At 39.2% G+C, this 22,419-nt stretch overlaps 1 protein-coding gene across 11 annotated transcripts in view; it reads right to left on the bottom strand.

Annotated features, from left to right (window-relative positions):
* The window catches only part of ARVCF (ARVCF delta catenin family member), a 247,023-nt gene that overhangs the window by 143,022 nt on the left and 81,582 nt on the right, over positions 1 to 22,419 (bottom strand). For 7 of the 11 annotated variants that reach the window (XM_088064814.1, XM_088064812.1, XM_088064813.1 and 4 more), the window contains 3 exons: positions 20,588 to 20,654; positions 12,416 to 12,517; positions 7,793 to 8,038 (listed from right to left, as the gene is read on the bottom strand). The exons of 1 other annotated variant lie outside the window; for it this stretch is intronic. In XM_088064814.1, coding sequence (XP_087920940.1) covers positions 7,793 to 8,008 — 216 coding nt within the window. In that variant the 5' untranslated portion in view covers positions 8,009 to 8,038; positions 12,416 to 12,517; positions 20,588 to 20,654. Of the gene's footprint in view, positions 1 to 7,792; positions 8,039 to 12,415; positions 12,518 to 17,461; positions 17,481 to 20,587; positions 20,655 to 22,419 lie in introns of those variants that run through there. 3 more of the 11 variants (XM_088064821.1, XM_088064826.1, XM_088064825.1) reach the window with 3 other exon arrangements.

The raw sequence follows: 22,419 nt of genomic DNA, 5'->3' as shown, positions 1-22,419 counted from the left end.
TATGCTTGGGAACTAAAATGTAGGGCAACTAAAAATCTTAAAAAGTCAGGACAATTAATCATGTCCTGCTGTCTGAACTGAGAAACAAACAAGCAGCAGGACATAAAAAATAAATCACAACTTTAATGTAAGATGATTCATGTTAATTATCAAGAAGCAAATGTGGTAAATGGGACTAGAAAGTTGTTTTTAAAAAAAAATCCTGTTAAACTTGATTCTACCCTTTAATGTTTACATTTTAATGTTCCTGTTTTAAGACTTCTAATAATTACTTGCTGTTATACTTGCTGATGTTGTAACACTCAGAGGCACCATGCAAAGAACAACCTAGATGCCTGTTTATATAATGGGAACACACTGAAATCAGAATTTAATTTTAATGTGTTTCTCTTGTATAGTCTCCTAGAGGAAAACATAGGTCTATTGGTAAAGCAATGTAAAATCATGGAAAATTGCTATGGAACAGTGAATTTTTCATTCAATTTAAATATTTTTAATTAAAACCTGGCATAGCTCCAGGCCAGAAAGGCTAACAGTTGTAAGAAAGCATTCTTTCACAAGTCTTGTCAAACAAAGTAAGAAAATCCTTGCTTTTCAGTTGCTTCCAAAACATCATTCAATAAAAATTTACACTAAACAAAAAGAGTTGGAACTATCAAGCAAAATATTTGAGATGCTATGGGCAAACATGGCTATTGCTTTGCACTATTACAATCTGTAGTACAAAGCAGTTGCTGTCCTGCAGACAAACATTAGATGGCACTTTGGAATTCAGGAGTTCCCACACAGAGTTGAACAGCACATACTCAACAGATGAAGTGCTGAGATGAGACTTGAGTATGAGGTACTTTTGATGACAGAAAGCAAAATGACATTTCTGCAAAGGTGTGCTGTTTGGAGCTGGACGTATATTTTCAACCTGCACATGTAAAGCCATACCATAGTATGTAATTAAGTTTTGAAAAAAACCAAATCATATAAAGAATAAAGTCATTCTTCCTCCAGAAAGAGGGTCTGTTTCTCAGTTGCTGGGTTCCCTTTTTATTTTTTATTGAATCATTCGGAATCTACGTTTTAAACTAGACTCACTGACAAAGTTTATACAAATACTTCCCAGATAACACATCAGATTTTGAGTGGATTCAGCTGCATGCCAGCAGTTCTGAGCCCCAAATAACTCTCATAAGTGGGGTTTAAGTAGTTTGCTTATCAAATAAATCCCTTCTGGAAAGAACTGCACAGCTTCTGATTCAGCTGGTCAAAGCTTCTTAGTTGTTGCTGAAATTGATACTATCATTCCCATTCACTTGTATCTGTGTTTTTACCATCTAAGGGCTTAAATGAAGACTGAAGAATAATCATAAGAGTGAGACTATTCAAGAAACAGAAGAACAAGGGAATGTAAATTCTTGCTGGAATACTACTTGAGTCCATTTTCAGAGCCTCTCATATGATATACACCATGATGCCTGTTGCACAAACTCCCTTTTTACTTTTTTTTTTGGCTTCTGCTGTGGAATATCTCCTGCAATACATGAAACAGGCTGTAGTATTTCCTTTGGAATTTGGGTCATCCCAGCAGAAAGGCAAACAGCAGGAGCTCCTTAGTGGTGCCACACGCCACACTGTCACTTTGTGAAGTCTCTATCTGAGACTATTACATGCAGTAATTCCAGGAGAGCTCCTGCTCTGGCAGCAGCACTGTCCCAAGTCAGCTGCAGGGCTTTGGACCAAGGAGCACCAGCTCCTGCTTCAGCTTCCATTCTTGCTCAGCCATCAGCCAAAGGTCCTGGCTCTCACTCTAAACCAGGAGCTAATGCTTTCACAGAGATGGGACAACGCCCATAAAAAAGATACTCAAAGCTCCAACCTCCAAGCTAAATGAAATTATTGCCATGTCCAACACCGGAGAAGCCAGGGATGGGGGCAGATGGGAACACATCTCCCTGAAAAGTAACTGAGTAATGGCTCCTGGTGCAAATCTTGCTGGGATCCCTAGGTACTGCAAGTATTTCTCAGCTCACACTGAATTCTGATCTAAGAACTCATTCTCCTGTGGGAATCATATTCCCAAATCCCCCTCCTCCTTCCTCCGGGAACCTTTGAATAGTTGCACATATGCAGAAGGTGAAACCTGACCCAGGTCACTCCTAGAACTCTACTGACACTGAATTTGCAGGGTGAGGCTGAGGGCAGAGTGAGTGCCCCTGTAACTCCCAGGAACCCGCAGGCCAAAGGACCACGAGCCAAATTACAGAGCCAGGGGAGCAGGGCAGGGGCGGCAGCAGCCGCAGGTCGGGCATGAGGTCGGGCATGACCAACACCAAACCATGTTGTACCCCACAAGCAGAACTTGCATTTCTATGGGTTCCACTGGGTCTATAAAAGAATAGGGATTATCTATGCAAGTTCTTTCAATGTTTTGCTACCTATCAATACATGGAGAACATCCATGGGTTAAGCACCAATGAGTTTTTTTTATTGGTATTTGGCAATGTAGCAGGAAACAGTACTGTAACACCAGGGAGCTGTCATGAACTGACAGCATTGTTGTCTGTACCTGACCGTACCTGTAAGGCAAAAAAAGGGGAATTTTCCATGCTGTCAGTCCCTTAATATGAGCACAAACATGTTATATAACACAGGAAGCCAAGAGGCACTACAAACTCAAACTAATTACATAAAACTTTACACGCAAAGATGGAATTGCATTGTGTATGAGAGGCAGAAGAGAGAAAAGGCAAGGTGAAGATTCAGTGGAGCTCAGAACCCATTTTTGCTGCTTCTCTGGATATGTTTAAACATATATACAATATTAAAAGACCTATTATATACAATATTAATGCACCCATTTTCTTACCATCAAAGCACTGGAAACAGTCCCTATATTCTTGCAGTCTGCACTACATCAGTGTGGAGCAGAGAATCTTAAATAAAAGTAATGAAATACAGACAGAAGCACTATTGTTGCCCAGGCTGACTCAGAAAGGTTAACTTGATGGTATTTTCTTAGAAAAGCAATTTGAGCTAATCTTCTTGTATTTTTTAAAAAATTCTCACCATGTGTTCTGGTGTGATTTAGAGTTCACCTTTTATTTAAAAATAACCCCCAATTCACTAAATGTCATTTTTGGCAGAAGTCACCGGTACCTCAGATTAAGATAAAGACTGAAGAATATTAGTACTTAATTATGGCTTAAAAATACCTGTCTAAAAATTTTAAAAAGTAAACTATGTTTGTTTTCAAGCAGGTGTTATTTGTCTGGAAGGTAAGCTGATATATACAAATTGTAACTATAAAAATATTCTGTAGTTTTTTTTTCCATGAGCTAATTTTCCTTGAAAAGTTATAATCGCATTTGCAAAGTGAAGAAAAAAAATTAGCTTTATTAACTTGGTTGATTTTTTTATATAAGAACACCTCAACAAACTGAGCACTGGAACCTAAAGGAATCACAGTAACAGTCAAATGTAATAAATGCTGCCTTATTGGATGATTTTGTTAGTGTGAAGACTTCTTAGATCAACTCATGTTACTTCTTACAGGCACATAAGAGTCAATATATCTGTTAAGTAAAACTCTGCATCAGCATGTAAATTACTGTTTTCTGTTATTTGTACCATGTGAGATTTGGCAATTCCCCCAGCTTTCCTACCTGTAAGAAGGGGGACCAATAACTTTTTCTGACAGAAACCCCTGTCAAATCCCTATAGGGCACTACAGAATCTCCAAAGTCAAAATATTGTTACAGTGCTTTTGCTGGCAACAGGGGTTTAGTGAATGCTGTTCTTTATTTTGGTTATTCAACATTAACAGGAATGGAAGTTGTCACCATGTAGTAATGGGAAACAATCTTTGAATGCAAACCTTACTCAGCTCCCTAGATGATCCGATTTGACAGAGCTTCTCTGAAACCCATGGAGCCATGCCAGTTTAAACCAAGTCGGGATATAGCCTTGTGTTTATTAAGTATCAGATGTCTAATGTTTTAATAAAAGTGTATATACATATATTTTAATATATAAATATATATATATGAGAATATTCTTTATTATTAGTAATGTTCTGTGGTGGTAATACTGCATCTCTATATCAGCAAGTCTGAATCTCCTTCCTGCCCAACTTCAGTTCCCACTGTGAAGAGCAGCAGAAGGCTGATTTGGAAAGAATTTAATTAAAGCCAGGTAGATTAAACAAAATACTTCATATATGAAGAGCAGTAAGATTTCTCAGGCTTGTAAAAACCATTATCAACTAGATACTTGACCACATAGAAGACACATGATGGGTGCTGCTCCCCAGTGACTTATTGCACTGCACCTGCCCTGGTAAACTGATCAAAAAGCAAAGACTGCCAGGACTCTCACAGCCTGAAATACTGTAATAACCAATGAACATTATTTACCTCAAAAGTCAGAGAAGGAAACAGAAAAACACATTAACAGACCACTCTTCTGTCTTTAGTACAACCAGTATCACTTCCAAAACCCAACAGCAGTGACCAGCCACGTGGGTCCCACCGCTCAAGGTCAGAGACAGTCAAGAGCATGGTTAAAACCTGCAGTGAGTTTTAGGAGATTTTATTAGCCTGATAAAAGATCTGTGACCAAAGTTGCATTAAATGTTACATTTTCCAGCCTAATGCCAAGGTTTTCACTGTGTAACTAATGATCTTTAGTCCGGAGGGTTCTTAGTCTGAATGAACACTCTATCTGACTACTTCAGAATCTGCAGTAACCCATGTATAAAGCTGCATATCTTCCCCAAGTTCTCGAGTTGACACACCCTAATTCATGTCACTGGCTGCACACTCAGCAACAAACTCTAACTGCAGCTACAGCAGAAGCCTGGGGAAGCTGCACAGAGCAGAAGTTATGTTTATCCATCATTCAAATGCATTAAGCACAAAAAGCACTTTTGTCCCGGTCACCAGGGCCCGTGTGGGTTAAAGCTGACTGTCCTTATGGCAGAAGGTGCTCCCAGCCTCCTGCAGGAACAGAGATGGGTACAAACCTCTGCAGAGCCTGGGGGTTTGGCAGGCACTGCCTTCTGCAGTGGGCTATGAAAACACAAACGCCTTGGCCACTACCTGAATAAAATACTCTCACTAATATTAATGGGAGACATTTCAACAACAGTGAGGACCTCTCCTTGTGAGGACTGTGTTTTCCAAAAACCCCTCCTCTGAGAAAGAAATAATCTCAGCTATTTCTAACTAATATCTGAACAAACCATTAATGATTTTTTTAGATTGTTCAAGTAATCAACCTTTCCCATTAAAACATCTTTAAGGTAATTTTTAGAAAAAAATATCCACACTTAATGCAAACTCAAGAAGCCTGTGCATACACTTTCTGGCAATTACAGCACATCCCTGACCTCATTTGCAGATCTGTTATTTCTCTTTAAGGGCCAAAAGACACAATGGCATAGACACTCAGAGAAAAAGTCAGCAAGTGCACCAGAGTGCACATGTTCCATTCCAGTATTTGAAATTCACACTGAACAGGCAGAACTCACCAGCAAGTGGCTAACTGGGCTGTCTAGGACAAGGACTTATTGTTATGGAATGAGTTTAAAGCTGCTATTAAAAAAATAAATTAAAATTAAAATAAAAATAAGAGATCCAGAATTCATTAGTTAGAATCAATATTCTTGTAAGACCTTGATTTTGTGTTTTGAGGACTTCAGAAAACTCTTACACTTCTGGCACACTGCCCACATATATAGTACTTCTGCTTGTCTAAAATGAAAAGGGGGAAAAAAAAGGCTTAATTTTCTATTCTAAGAAGGGAGTAAGTGTGGGACTGTATATTAAAAAAAAGTGCTGAGAAAGACTCTATTTACAAAGCCCTGACTATACACACTCCTGCAACAAAACCCTTTGGCAGATTCCACTCTGACGAATAGACAACATGGAAAACTGATGCCTGGTTGTGAAACTCATTAAAGATTATTTGTCTTCCTCATAAAATGGAGCTAACCCTCATTCCTTTTGTCCAAATTCTACTCAGAATAACTAGATTATGTATAATCACCACACAAGTTCCAAATGGAAAAGCTGCTACTTGAATTACTTTGCAATATTCCTTATAACAAACAATTGAATGGGGTGTTCTGCAGCACTCAGCCAATGCTCACTGAAACAGCCTCAGAGAGGTGGATTTCACTATGGGTGTGAGCAATCCCCACAGAGCAGAGCACAGAGAGCCTTTTGCTTTGTGTACTCTGCACAATGAAATGCGACATACAACACTAGAGATGAAAGGATTATATATTCTGCATAAGACTGAATGTACAGCTTTCATCCTTCAGTTAAACACTCTAATTCTAGTAAGTCAGGAAGGAATTTGGCCATCGGTATATTTTATGAAAATTCACACAACTAACCTTACATTGATTCTTAATTGTGAATATTTAGCTATTTAACCATTTTATTTCTTATACAAGGTACTCTAGAAACCTCAGTGCTAATTATCAATGAATTAAAGCTTCCTTCACCCAGTGACAATGAGCTGAGCATACACAGATTCAGTCTGGGGTCACTTACAGGGGCTGTTCTCCATAAGAGTCACGTAGACCCCAGTAACTTAAAACTCTTTTATTAAGTTTTCTTGGAAGTGGTTAGACCTTAAGCCATTACACTGCAGAAAACTCATGCTTCATCAGTTTTGTGGATAAGGAATTTCATTCTGAAGCTATTAATCAGGCACTTTGCACAAAGTCATTCAGAAAATGAAGGTGAACTTGTCTTTTTCCTATAAAAATGTGTAAGCACATCTCCCCTCTCTCAGCCCAGCTGCACATCAGAGGATAACCACCTACAGCTCCTACCAGACATGGTCAGACTTTCAGCCTAACCAGTGCAGGCTACTCCTTTCACATGGAATCCCAAATTCAAGCACCTACATGTACAAAATCATGGCAGCTGGTACTAGAAAAGTTAGCTAACATAATATAAGGTAAAGTCTGCCTCAATACAGCTCTATGCAAGCATAATTGTAAAACAGTCTGGTGTAACTGGGAAACAACTTTTAGAATCCCCATCGCCCAGTTTCCTTCTGAATTGAACAATGTTTTCTCAGGAAATAGACCTTCACAAATGGTACTATTGCTTCTGCATGACTTACCTTGTGTGTCAGAGGGGTTTGAGAGCTGAAGTAATTTAGAGACGTAAGTAGTTTGTCATTGCACATTTAAACAGTTAAAAGAATGTGTATCAAGCAAAACAATATTTGGAAATCTAAAGCTACCCACAAAGCCAGTTTGCATCATTAAAATAGTCTATCAATTCACTGCACATGAGAAACAAATTATGAAGTCCTCCCTACACAAACAATAAGGCTTTGCAGGAGGGAAATCCCTGCTTTTCATGCTGCTCCCTCTATTCAAAGTCCAGCTATTTCTAATGGAAATTTTGTTTGCTATGGAGATTATGATTCAGCCTTCTTTTACAATCACCAGCACATCACCACACTTACAGCAAGTGCATAGATTGGAGGAGGGTGCGAAGATCCCTCCTTAGGGTTTTTACTCAAGTATGCACATACTTTTAAATGTATCCCATGAGCTAAGAGGAACAGCAACTCCCAAGCCAAGGCTCTGAAGGCCGAGCTGACTCGATGGAGCACATGCTGCACCCCGGCTCTGGCCTGTCAGAAGGCAATAATGAAATGCTGACAACACACGATGCACTGACTTTCTGGAACAACACACCATGCACTGACTTTCTGGAATGGGACACTGTGCTAGGGGTGGACTCCAGTGACAGTGAAAGGAGCAGGCTGTTACCTGCAGTACGAGCTGCTGCCAGGCGGTTGCCAGGGGCTGACCATTGCCAATGTTGCAAATGCTCATTCGCTCTGCGGGCTGATTGGCACGCTCGAGTTGCAAGGAGACATTGCGCCGCTCTTCCTCAAGTGCGCGGGTGAGCCGCTCGAAACGAGCTTCTTGCTCTTTAACAGATGCTAAAATGCTGGCAGCAGACCTGATATCATAGTCATCCATGACTGCTTTCAAATGCTTCCTGCCTGTTAACTGACCGGGGCAAATGGAAAGGGTTAGGTAAAGGTAAAGGGTGGGGAGGGTACAGGTCAGAGGTTAAAGATAAAAATACACATCGTTAGTCACCCTGCTAAAATACTGATCACTCATACTGATCACTCTAAGAAGCAAACTGCAGTGCTCTTTGAAAAGCATCTATCTTTCCATCCATTGATCTGATTCTAAATTAAAAGTAATTCATCTAACACTTCCCTGTTAAAAAAAAATAATATGCTCACCTTTGAGAAAAATTTGTATTTAATTCATTTGATCTTTTTGCTAAAATTGCTCTGACAAGGGTTTTCATCCCTCTTGCAGAGCTAATTTCACTGTGCACTGAAAAAAAAAGATATTAAAAAAAAGATATGGCTTTAGGAGGAATGTAAAATATTCTCAGTACAGACACCTGGAATTTTTGCCTTTAACAGCGTGAGAAGTTTAACGTTTTAAAGGACAGAAACTTCATGGTCGAAGAAAACAGTTGTGTTCATTTTTTACACCCCCCCCCAAAACTTAACAGACAGTAGCTGAAAATAGCTTTTATTTTTAAATTGCAGCAGCACACTGTAACATGGAAAATACTTTTAAATGCAGAGTGTGCAATTGCAGTTGAGATGCTTGATGATTTCAGTCAATGAAACAGTCCTTCATGCAGCAGTTTGCTAATAATGCAAGTGAAAAAGCAAACATCTTCCATGGAAAACACACAGGACTGCTTGTCTTTCAATGCAGAAAAAGGAACTCAGAAACCAACTAGGTGGTGGATTAGAACTTCTGTCATCTTCTCTAGCAAGGCTGTGAAACAACCCATTTAAAACCCTATCGCTGCCTGTATGGTGCATGCAGTAAAACTCCTCACTGATTCCACAGATCTGTGACCTGAACACCATTTAAAACGTTTTACTATGAGTATGAAATCAGCAATATACTATAAGCATAAATTATGGGCTCAACAGAATCCTTTGTTAAACAAGTAACCCCCTTACTACTAAACTACTTAAAGCGCCTCTGAGACGACCAGAGGCAGAACTGTCTCAGGCTCCTGTAATTCAAGAATTGTTCATGTTCTGTGCTAAGAGTTAAGTCCTGAGAAATTGTGCCTTGATTTGCTGCCGAAGCTTCTTTGTTGTCCATCTATCAACAAGGATTTCCATGAGCACAGATAGTTCCTTGCTTCCTGATGCTTTGCAATTCATCCTTCAGTGCCATTAGATGATGCACACTCTTGACTGATCCACTTTCCTGTTAATGACTGTTACATTTATCAAGTCTCTCTCCTGTGCAGATTCTTTGGTAGGTCATAATAATGTGGTCATAATACTGTTATGTTCCCAAGAGGAGTATTAGTAGTGACTACACTGCATGTTTTTACACAGTTTGTTGGGAACTCCTAAGTAGGCTCAAGGTCTCTTTTCTTTTGTCGTATATGGTTGAAATCACCCCATGAGCCAGAAAGATACTGGGGCAGAAATGACAGACCGAAATCCAATGACATACACCCTGATTTCATAGGGCATAACTTGCCAGTAGCTCTGTTCATTGTTAACCTTTTATAGAGAGTTGCTGTTGAAAGGAGTCGGAGTAATATAAAATCATGCCAGGAACAGTGTAAGGATTATAATGTATTAATCTCATAATAAAATGTTTACTTATAAGCATGACTTGAGCCTTTCATGTTTGTAGACCAGTAGGCAGAAGTGACTTTTCTCATTTATGCATTGGTTTAACTTCTATTGAAATTCTAAAAGAAAACAAAAAACCACCAAAGGGTTTTCCAGATGTCACAGACTAGTCCAATATAGACCAAGCTGCCAACTTCTGAGACCTTCCAATAGATTATTACAAGTCTATAAAACCTTCAGAGAGTACACTGGGTTCTGCAAAAGAGAATCACAACCCTCTAAAAGGATAATATGATTCATGGGAAGTCACAGCAGACTCACCTGCTCCATCTCAGCATGATTTAGCCCTGGCACAGCTAGACATGAACACAGCCAGACTTTATGGACCTCAGCTGGCATGTGTGCGGCCAAGTTCCAGGTTTCTGCTTTTGTGATTCCCTGCTTTTGCACAGATGGAGATAGCTCTGTTTGTAGTCACTACTTCCAGGAGTGCAGGCATGCTCACAAACTCCTTGGAGTGTGAAAGAAGGGGGACTGCAAAGACCCAGGCACAAGTCAGGTTTTGGAAGAAATATACCTGGGGGTGGGGTGGCATTTCTAACCATACATTCCTAAAGACAACCCCTGAGTTACTGATCATCAGTGTCCTCATGCCAGAGCAGATCAACAGCCTGGATGCACAGACCCTAATACACCTCACGAGGAGATATTCCAGGCCCGAGGAGAGTCTGGATCAGTCAGGGATTAACGAATGGAGACTGGCTCCTTCGAGGTGCTGCAGAGCAGGAATTCTGGTCTCCTCAGTACCCCCTGACAGGGGCCCAGCTTTCGGGAACTGTCTGCAACTAAAACTGCTCCTTCTCACATGCAAGAATGATATGACACAGAAGTCATCTTTTGGGGGGTCCCACAGGCTGGCTATGTCTGTGGACTGAGTTCAAAAAGTTAATCCAGTAGGGATGTAGAAAGAAGATGACAAGATGTTATCTACAGTAACTTATAAATTTAAAATAAACAGGTTTCTTGTAAAACATATAATGCAAGTTTCTAAGGAAAAGCATTAGCAACAGTGCAAGAACAATCAAGTCCCTCTGCAGAAGCAGTTACAGCTTTACTAATAAAAATCAAGTTGATGACTGAGCTGGTATATAACTTCCAAGTCACATTTTGAGAATGTGACAAAGATCCCATTCAGAAAATCCTTAATGAGATATAAGCCCTTGATGTCACACATGACAAAACCTAGAAAATTTGGGTTCTATAAATGGTACAAATCTTTAGAGAGATCTCCCTGCAGAAAGTATAGTGTTAACCTCATTATAACTATAAATATTGTGCTTTCTTTCTCTTTGCAAAGAAAAACACAGGCAGAAAATAAACTGTATAAATTTTCAGATGTACAATTAGTGACCATAAAAATCCTAATTGCTATGCAGAAACAGCAGTAGGACCAATAACTGCCTTTTAAGAATTGTTGGACAAAGACAGACTTCTGCATTTCAAATGTTTTATTAGCAGCTAAATACTTGCTTGCTGTTGATTGCACCCCTAATTATTTACCCAGGGTTTCAACAATTTACATTATCAGCAGACTAGACTGGAGGAGAAAAATAAAAGTACCGACTCATGAGTCAGTTACTCAGGCTGCCACTTGAAATTTGCCACCATTCGTAAATAAATTAAAGTGCATTGAAAAGAGTATCAATAAACGAAAATATTAGACCCAGAGCAGCCAGGTAAAAATTATTCCTTAGGCTGCAGTTCTAAACACAGCAAACAGTTGCCTATAGAGTATCAAAGGCTAAGCTGACAGCAGCAAATCTCTCTCCTGCCTACGTGACTCTAAATCCATTAGTGTTGCACTGGAGTTAGAGCAAAGAGGAGGTGTTTATTCTGACTGTTCAACTAATGCATCAAAAGGCTCCTTCTAAGTCAATACAACCTGAGAGCCCACCGAGGATGAAAATCACCCCAGTGCCAAGGGCCAAAACAGGCGTCCTGCTCATTGCTAATACCCCAGTTCACACCCGAGTCTGAGGCTCTTGGAAACACTGCCAAGACTCCAAAGGTCACTTGGTGCTCCACAAAAAACATGAGTCAAATCTGAATGCTAATTTTGCTACTATAGGATGTAGCTGATAGTCAAGAATTTTAAAAGAGCCCTTCAGATTAAGAGGGCTCAAGTTCTGTGAGATTTGGGCACCTAAATCCTAACAGTCATGGAGAACTTCAAATCCCCTGCACTTAAAAGTCCTGTGCACTCCTAAGGAGATCGGGTCTGTGATTGAGCTGTGTTTGGAGAGCGGGGTGTCTGCTCGCCAGCGACAGAACACAGCACAGACTTCTCCCAGCTGCAGAGGAAGAGGCTCTCAGGGATTTCTCTCATCCAGCAGTCTGGATGCTGAACTCAGCTGCCCCACTACTGCTCTATCCAAGACCAGTCCAAATGTATTGTCCTGCTGGCAAGAGATGAGCATCAGGAAGCTCGTTCACAGAGCTGCTCAGTAGCTGTAGGAGCAAACACGAAAGCCTGTGAATGTGCATGGAAACAGCAGCTTTGTGCTTCTCCAGGGAAGAAAACCAGCAGAATAAAAGCAAAAATGGGGCTTAAACAATCTATGGAACTGAAGCATAACACATGCTAATGACATTCTCAGCCTCAAGTGCCATGAAAGATGAGTAGCGTAACATGACTGCTGTCCCCCATGCGACACCAGAAAGCATGCAGAGAAAACTGAGCCATACACACCTAGTGAGGTGCTGAAGTCTGAGGGTTAAAGCTGCTGGGACATCACCCACTATGACTAGAACAGGACAGACAAAGCAGGAGAGCAGCCTCAAGAAGAATCAGCTAGAAGAGAGAGGAAAAAGAGACAAAGTTAGTTAATAAGGTTTTACAGCCTCTTCATAGTCAACTCCAAGGTTCTTCTCATTGTGTTGTAGAAATTATGTATTACATTGTTTTCCTCCTAACTTGTAGTAAAAGAAATAATATTCAGAGAAGCCAATCCTGAAACTCCTATGGAAAAAAAAACCCACCCTGATTAATCTGATTTATCAGTTATCAGTGATCAATACTTGCATGCTCCTGTGAGATTTACTGTTAATGCCCTAAATCAGGGAAAACTCTAGACTGGAAGGAGGATGATGGAATGTTTCAAAGCTGAATACTGTAGTCAGGCAATTTAAAACACAGAAGCCTAACACAATGCTCTCAGAAATGAGAGCTGTTTAGGCATACAACTTTAGGCCTCTGTCATATGTACAAGACCCAAATGGCTCAGTATCATTTCACAAATTCCTGTTAGAGAGGGGACATAATTTCTAAAAGATGCACACAGCACAATATCTTCTTCTCTCTGTCTGTATGTGTACCTATCTGATCCTGTATGAAACCAAAGCGAAAGAAGCTTGTGGGATATCAGGTCATCTGTGTAGCTCAGTAAATCCCTGATTTATTTTGTCTTAAAACATTTATCACTGAAACTTCTATGGGTCAGCAGCTGTCGATTTAGTTGCTGTTTTTGCTGAAGAATATACAGAACAGAATCTGTTTGATGAAGACATGGCTCTGTGAGGTAGCATTGCCAGTCTTAAGCTACTACCACATCAGAAATGCTGCAACCACATGGCACAAAATGCAGAGCCAGTACAAGCTCACACTGCAGGTTCAAATGTTTTAGAACATTTTCAGAGAGGAATGTTGCTCTGGAAGATTTTTTGCTTGACCAGGTACTGTCTGCTTTCCTGAAGCCAGCATAAACACAATTTCTTGTGTTTCAGCCAAACTACCAGAAATATGATACTTTCTTTTCATGGATCCAACCTCAAAGGGCAGAGAACTATCATGCCAGAAATCTCACTTTTTCTTAGACTAAAAGAAATACAATCTATGCTCAAAACTTATATAGCTGTAACGAAACTGTGCATAGACATGCCCAAAGATGAAAGTCAGGAGGCAGAATCAAGGAAAAACTAATTCTCAAGTAAATGACTAGAGAGTAACTGAGTTTCTAGAGATAAAAGAGTAACACTTTGGACATATATATATATATATATATATATATATATATATATATATATATATATATATAAAAAAAATACATGTAACACATTCCAAATAAACTGCTTCTCAGACCTTAAGCTGAAATCTATCTTGAGCCTGGGTCCTCTCGCTGCTGTGGTTGACTGAGTTCTAATTTGACCCTTACGTGACAACCCCCACCAATGAATAGCAATGAGGAATTCACAAAGAAAGCTATTTCAATATAGTTCTGTGGTAGGCACAGACAGACACATTGTGCTGGTGTCAAAAGAAACAACAAAAAAGCTGGTCAGGGTTTTTGTGTTCCTTTGGACAGAGGCAGTCTGTGAAACAAGGTTTAAACTAGAGAATGAAGGAGGGCAGAGGAAATGGTAACAGAACTTGAGAAGGAACTTTGCATCTTAAGGACATTGCAATGAATGCTGCAGTTCACCATTTCCATTACTGCAAAAAAAAATGTTAACGTGCAATATTTGAGCTTTTACATTAGTAGGAAATTTCATCTGATCATCCAGCAGGAATAATTCTGCATAAATAAATAAATCCTGCAAATAAATTTACAGAATATCATACTATGAACTGGATTAAGCAACATCAACAAAAGCATCCAAACATATGCTTGTAAAGGCAATACAGTTCTAATACTTAATTCACTACAGAACTGGCTCTGGTCAATAGCACCACAGCATCTCCAATCTTACCAAAATGATTCCCAGTCCATTCAAAAAGAAGTAATTTAATTAACCTTTTAGTTAAAAGCACTGAAATCATACTGTAGTACCTCAGAAAACATACAGTTTTCAGCAAAAGAAATACAGAATTTTCTTATATCCAACTCAGTCTCTTCATAATAATTGTTGCATGTTTAAATGACACCAGTCTTCTTTCTAGAGCTTCCCTTTGATAAATTTTCCTAACTTCAGCACTTTGCTACTGGAGTTTTTCAGGTTTTCCTTCCAAAATTTCATGCAGTGCTCTCAGGGCTTGCTGATACAGTGTGTCTACATAACTTTAATTATACTTAGCTCTCTTTCCCCAGTAAGGTAAGTTTCAACTGCTATACTCTTCTTCCAAATGGAAAGGAAAATAAAATATGGAAATACAGAACATCTTTCTCACAACTGCCTATATATATAATAGCATAAATAATTCAGTTTGATGCTCTAAAGTTCAAAGAGAAATATTTTTACAAGGGCAATTTATAAAGTAAATGCTTTAGCCTATGGTTACCTTTACCCAATGTAAAAAAACCACCAACTTCTTCCTAAAATTTGTTATTTATAGACCAGAACAGCGAAGAGCACCTTTCTGAAACAGAGCTCTTGCTCTCTGGGACCTGGGGACTTGGCTACACTGAATAAACTCAACTCCTCCATCACAGCACTCATTATGCCACACTTCCTTCAGAGATCAGTGTTTGTGTTAATTAAGCATAAAACAGCACAGCAAAATGGCAGCATATTACTTCACACCTACTAAGTGTCCACACTAAGGTTTAATGGTGTATGTGATAGTCTATAAATTCACACTGTGCACTGTAAATTCTCTGTGTAAACAAACACTCCTCAAATATTTCCTAACGAGTGTTTAGGTGGAATAGTTTTTGTAAAAATCTTATAAGTACCAAAAGACTGAACAAAGCAGAGATGGTTTTTCATGAAAAAAAAAACCTCATATTTTGATTATTTCAGCAATTCTATTTGTTTAACACTACACCTTATAATGATCAGGCCCATGCTTACATATTGCCAAAAATCTTTTATATTTCCCTTTAGAGTTTTTCTTTTTCTATAGAAATAAAATGCAATTTGAAAGTCAAAGCTAGAATGAACAAGATCACACTTTGCAATCTCTCTTGGAATATGAATAGTATATTTGCTGCATCTCAAGCCTCTGACACCTTTTCTTCTGCCTTGGAACTTGCCAGACATGATTGCTCCCAGCTTGATTAGTTCATAGGCCGATCACTTTAACACCCCAAAACACATGTCCTTGCATACTAAAGCTGCTGTGTGCCATTGATTTTTCAAAGGTCTCCCCCACCGAAATCAATAAGGAGCTCTGCTTAAAATATGGATTGCACTTTGTGGTCCCTTTCTGAGTTGTGGATATCCAGTCTTCCAAGTATTCCACAGCTGCCTTTAGCAGCAGCTCCATGTCCCCCAGTTCCTCTGACCCCAGGCTGATCCTAACCCACATCAACAGACCACGATCACTCTGAGCAGAAACAGACAATAGACAACCCCACCACAACCATTTCACTGGAATAATGTCTTCCAAGCAGCAAAGGAGAATTCCTCCAACAGCCTGTGTGACTATTAAATAGCATCAGGCCTTCAATTAACCACGGAGGCTGAGACATTTTCAACAGAAATGACTTCCTTACTGTGGAGCCTCCCTTGCAAGCAGAGCCCCCCAAAATCAATACATCCGTTCTCAGAACAGGGCTATCTCAATGAGAAAGAGAAAAAGATAAAGATCAAAAGCAGCACAGTTCATAACTCCAGTCTGTCCTTCTTTCCTATGTATTTTAAAGCTTGGCTTCAATAATACACAGTCCAATCTGGCTGCGAATAAACCAAACACATGAACACACCATTCTAACCTCATGCAGGTTACTTCCACAGAACACTTACAATATTTCCCTTTACAATATACAAGAATCCTCACTTCTCTTGTCTGTTAGGTGTTTAGAGTTTTGGCAAAAGGGCTTCCATTTAAGAGAAAGGCTACTGCTAGGAATGTGACTGAAACTGGCTCTGTGGGGGAACTACAGCCGAGAACAGCCATGGATTTGTGAGATTAAATCTCTACAAAACACAGGAACAAGAGTCAGTGGGCTGGCAGCAGCTCCCAAAGCCAGGCCAGTTTGTCAAGGGTGAAACAGAGTAACTGAAATATTCCAGCAAGGCTGGAAAATCCTGCAGAAGCTCATAATAACTTTTTCATAAAAGATACCATTGTGCTATCATCAAGCAGATAAATAACAAAACGGCAAGCAACAAAGCTGAGGTCAGCTCTGCAGTCAGGCAGCCCAACAGCTCCAGCCATTCCAAATGCCCCAGGAAGGCATCAGGCAGCATGTCTGGGCAGCATATCCAAATTAAGAGCCATTAGGTAGAAAACTGTCCTTTCACTACACATTTTGAGAGGAAAAATCCAACTATGATCCCACAGAACAGTGAGTATTTAAGCTCAGCAACAGATGTGTCAAATGACTTAGCCTAACCATGAGGAGTTAATTGATGCTATAAATAGCACTCTGCAGACAAAAAAAAAAAAATACACTTAATTCTAATATCCAAAGAACACAGTCTAGCTCTGCTTATCAGTAAAACTATTTTCCTTTAAAGAAGTGGGCTTGGATGTTTTACATGTAGATTAACATAGAGAGATAATTTGATTTCAGGCTATTGAGAAATTTCCTTCCTTTTATGTTTCAGAAGAACAGGGCTGCATGCAGTTAAATGAGATCCATAGATTACAGTAGAAGAAAGGCCAATAAAACTGCACAGCTACATTCCTGGGTAATAACAAATGATTTTTAATTCTAGGGCTCCAGTCTTGGGGTTTATGAGGGCATTTCCAATTACTACTTTTAAGATGAATGCAAATAAGTGCATCAAATATAAACAGATTCTTTAACCTATCTGAATCAAATATTTTGTATCTCTCATAGTACTTTATACCAATAAATAAATAAATAAATATACCAATAAATAAACTGGCACTGCTAGGAAAAAAACTCACAGATCTGAAGTGTTCATAACGAGCCTCTTCCCTGTGGTTTTCACCTGCTTTCAGGAGAAAAACAAAACCAAAACCCTTCAGCTGTTTTCCAGAACATGGGTCTTGTTTACCTCTCACAGCCACATCTAGTGGATTGTGTGGCTGCTCCATTGCTCCACCAGGGAACTGAAAACATCAGTATAAACAGGAAAGAACATAATGTTCGTGTTTAATTCTTGAAGCTACTAAATCAAAATAATTTCATTAGCTGCTTACCAACCAATCTTACTGCATGACTCTCCCATATTTCAACCTCTCTCATTAAAAACAATCAGATTTCCACCTTATGTTGCTTTAAACCAGGAACAGTATCAATGAAGAGATTAAAGCAATACAAAGACTGAAGAAACAGAGTAAGGCCCACTAGCTTTAATTCTCTCCAGTAACATCTGTGTCCTTCTAAATCCAGGACTTTTTTTCACTCACCAAGCTACATTTGGAAGCCTGAGGCACTAACTAAGTCTCCTCTGTTTAGACCAAAATTGTTGTTCTGCTTTCTGCAATGGCATGTGCAGAGCACACCCTTCACTGTTTCAGCATCTGTAAATTTAAAATGCAATCCAAGTTCATTTTACCCTTGTAAGTTTAGGATGCAATCCAAATTTGTGCTGATTAACACCACAGCTTTTTAGTATTACAAGGGAAACATGCATTTGAGAACTAATAAATAATTTCTGAGCAAAATAAAAGTATTTAACTCATCTGCTGTCTTGAATAATCATTCAGTTCATGCATAAACATAAAGACAGGAAAAACAGATACATTTTAATGAAAGTCTTGGAGAAAGTCATCATCCCATATGATGGATTTTAGTACGTAAAATCTCTCAACAAAACAAGTCTTTGTTACACACTGCAAAAAGGTGGTGCCTGGCTGAGGGGCAGAAGCGCTGCCACAAGAAATGCCAGTTCAATTCCCCAGTTTCCAGCTCCAAGGTGTTGCTGAATTTTCAAGGCAGAAATCCTTGTCCCTGAGAAGCATTTCCTACTCTATCAGAGAAGCATCTTGGCTTCTGTGGGGTTAAACTGACAGCCAAAGTAGCCCTCAGAGAATAATATTCAGGACACGCCTGGTTCACATCAAGATGCCATAGTAACCCCATTGATTAGTCCAGTTCTTTACTCGTTTAGATCTTCCTTTGCACGCCACAAGAACGGGGTGCTGTGCTTGCACTGCCAAGTGTTACAGCCATGCAATGAGCAAAACTGCAAGTGTCCATTTTCAAGACTAAGATTTATATCTTTATTACAAGAGCTTTTTATTCACTGGCTTTGGCTCTATCAAAATTTAAGCAATTTAAGCAGAGCACTGGGTGTCCAGGCTGCTCTGCAGGTGGTGACAGCCTGGCACAGCTCACCCACAGCCTTGGGCTGGCAACACACCAACACCATACCGGACCTCCAGGGATCCCCCTTCTCCACATCCCTCCTTCACTGCATGGAAAACCTGTTCTGAATCTGACCTGCTCATAAACCTCCATTTGAACTGGTCAGCTACCACATTTATATTGTACCTTCTGTGCTGAGGTAGACCCTGACCTGAAAATCAACAGGAATCGGGAAGAATATTTGATTTAGGGGTCAGTACCAATTTTTTTTTTGAGAAGTAATTTTCTTCTAGCTATCTTATAGTTAGACTCTGATCTTACCCCTTCCAAACCTATCCTACATTTTTATCTTTGACTAAATCTTAATGCATTTTGTATTTTATATCCCCCATCAAGAATATTTCCTGTTTCCAGGAACGAACTTATCACTAGTGCCTAATTACAGTTATTTGGAAGCAGAAATATTTCTTCCAAATTACTTAAGATCTGCTGCAAGAAACAACTTTCTATTCAAAAATCTCATTTTAATAACCATCCTGCTGATAACTGTTGAGTGGGAAAAATAACCATTTTGCTTTAACTTTCTAACCACTTCAAATGTCTAAAGAAAATTCCCTCTATTATATTAAAACTAAAATCCTGCACGGTATAAATAGGAATACATTTCAGCTATAATAAACGTTTCTAACTCATTTCATTAAAACTATGAAAAAAACGGAGGTAAGTCCCCAACAATTCATAGAGTAAACACAATGCAAACTCTTCTGAGAATCTTTCCTATAAACAGCTTTGAAACTTTAAATGGGTTATTTATTTTCAATAAAACTTTCTGCTTTGACATATACAAAAGGAAATATGTTTAATCTAGAAACAATCAAATGAAAATGGAAAAAACTTTAGTAACAATAAAATAAAATAATATTTATATTATAAATATAATAAAATAATTTAGAATAAAATAAAATAATATAGAATAAAATTTAGTAACATGATACGTGTTATTCAGAGGATTATTTTCGAGGAATGCTTGACTACAACTATAATCCACCTACACTGAGAAAAATAAAGCAGTACACAGAAAGGAGCAATATTTCAGGAAAATAAACAAGAGTACTTTAATCCCATTATTCAAGTCCTCAGACTTAAAACAGCCACACCAAAGTATTGAAGTGAATTCAGAGCAGCTGAAAATGCTTACAGTCATCCTCTAAATGACCAGAGGATTGGCTTTTGATTCCAGATTCCAGAAAGACTAAGATATAGCTGTCAGGAAGGGCATGGAGAGAGGAAAAGTCATCCTGAGAGTCTGACCCTTACTGCCTGCAGGAAGAAGTCCCACAGTGGAGAGACATCCCCTGCTCTGTCAGGGGTAGAATGAAGCTAAACAAGTATTTCCAAGGTAATACGAAAAGGGACAGATGGATCAGAGAAGGCACAAAAGAGAAAACTGTCATCCCCGATTTCCTCAGCTGCGCTTGTGTTTTACCCCTACTACTGCCTCTGCTCTGAACCCAATGAACAATGGCAGAGGGTCCTATCCTGGTTCCAGTTTTAAGATTTATCATAGGGGTATTCCTTTCCTTCTGCTCCTCAACCGTTCTACCACTATGTTAAACAAATTTTAGCTGGCCTTCAATAGCATGCAAACAAAGGAATTTCTGAGGTGTAAAGACAATTTAATGAAAGGACAGTGATTTAAGAACACACATAATGAAATAGTAACAAGACACTCAAGAGACTCAGCTGCAGAAACACAGTACCTTTTATAATCTTTCTTTCTTGTAGTGGCTTTTAAGATGAAAATTCTCCCTTGGTTTGATAATAACTCTGTAGGAGAAACAAAGAAAATAACAAAGATTTTTATTACATCTGGGGGAAGTAGGAAGAGGGGATTATTTTTGAATAACTGATACCATTTACAAAATACTGTGGAAGTCTTTTATTTGTGTATCTCCTTGGTTCCCCTTCCCGAATCATGCTGGTTTGCAAAAAAAGCATTAGCTCTGGCATCTGTTCCACCATCCCCTGAAATCCCAAGAAAATCCCACAGAACTGGAGTATTGAAAGTGAACTCCATTGAAAGATCCTCCTGATTTCTGTCCCGGTACCACTCATATGTGCATAAATCACACATTCCTACACTTAAAATTTAATCCAATATATATCCAATTCCCCATTAATTCCTAGATTTAAAAGCACAAAGTGTTTCCCTCATAAGCACACACCAGAGCATTTTCAGTCATCCAGGTCTAAATGCCATCTAGTGGCCCTAAAAATGTCAGCTGTGGTTCCACAGATACACCTCATCCCGTCTGACATTTTTTCTTCTAACAGCAGAATATAAGAGAAATTAGGGCAGGAAATTCACCAGAAAGAACTCAGTGTTTTTGAAAATCTCCTTTTTTGCCAGAGCTTCATGCAGCATTCCCATTACAGCATATCTTATCCTAGCAATTAACCAAAGTTAACCAGCAGGATCCTTTGTCTTCCCACTCTCCTTCTCTCCTTCTAAGAGCAAGAACATTTCAAGCAGTTATTCCTGCAGATCACCTTTGCTGAGTTTCACTCAGGTAAATTTTACCCAAAAACCACACACACCACTGCCCTTCCACTAATGCATGGCTCCATCACTAGATGCTTCCTCACTGCTCCTCCTTTGCCTGGACAGCACTAGGTGATCAAATAAACATCTGAGCGGTAAATAAGGAAAAGCACTTCAATCCTGCAGACTCATTGGAACCAGGGATGTGCTAAAAAAAAAATTCTAAATCTCTGATGTAAGAAGAGAGCTTCTTTGGAGCCTAATTTCTTTCAGCTTTTGTCTCATAAGAATATGACTTATCTCCTCTAAGTAAGCTATTTATTTTATTAAGCCAGAAATAAGTAATTTTTTACATTTAGTGTCACCTGGAACATACAAAAATACTTCCTTTGATTTTTCTTTCCTCCTTTTTCACCTGTATTTTTGCTGTTGATTCAGAGTCAAAAAGACAAGCTGCCTAAGGCTTGGGATGTGCTGGGTAAGATCCAATCCCACTACAGCATACATGTACAGCTGTGTGATGTTGAATCTTTTTTTTATCATGTAACTGGAATAAAGTGCATTTGCCTGCTTCACAAGATCTCAAAAATATGTATATAAAATATCAGCACCCTTATATACATTCATACTATTACTGGTGGTCTTCTAGTGATAATCACACCTGATATTCAGGTATAACCTGCAATTTAGCATTGATTACCAAGAAAAAACTCCTTGTCTTTTTAACACAAATCTACATGTTTCATTTTGCTCTTTGAGCAAGGTACTTGTCAAACCAGTGGCAGTCCCTAACGTGCTGTGTGGGTTATGGCAAACACCTGGATCAGATAATGCCGTGTTCACATGGGTGCAGTCCAACTGCCAGCGGGAAGCTGAGTCCTGGTTTATATCAGCTGATGCTAGCTCAGAGCTTCAGCCCCAAATCCTGGGAAGCCTGGAGCTTGCTGAGGCTCATGGCTACCCTGCAATGTCCCCTTTTCAGTCCTTTGTTGCTGCCCATTTGATAACACAACCTGTGGTGCAGGGGAGAGGGGGGAAAACCCACCAGCT

Source organism: Pseudopodoces humilis, chromosome 20 (assembly GCF_049639895.1).
Source record: "Pseudopodoces humilis isolate 2021_Gansu_Grassland_sample_001 chromosome 20, ASM4963989v1, whole genome shotgun sequence".
Classification (NCBI taxonomy): domain Eukaryota; kingdom Metazoa; phylum Chordata; class Aves; order Passeriformes; family Paridae; genus Pseudopodoces; species Pseudopodoces humilis.
Note: the sequence above shows the minus strand (reverse complement) of the source record. Positions and strands in the feature narration are given on the sequence as shown.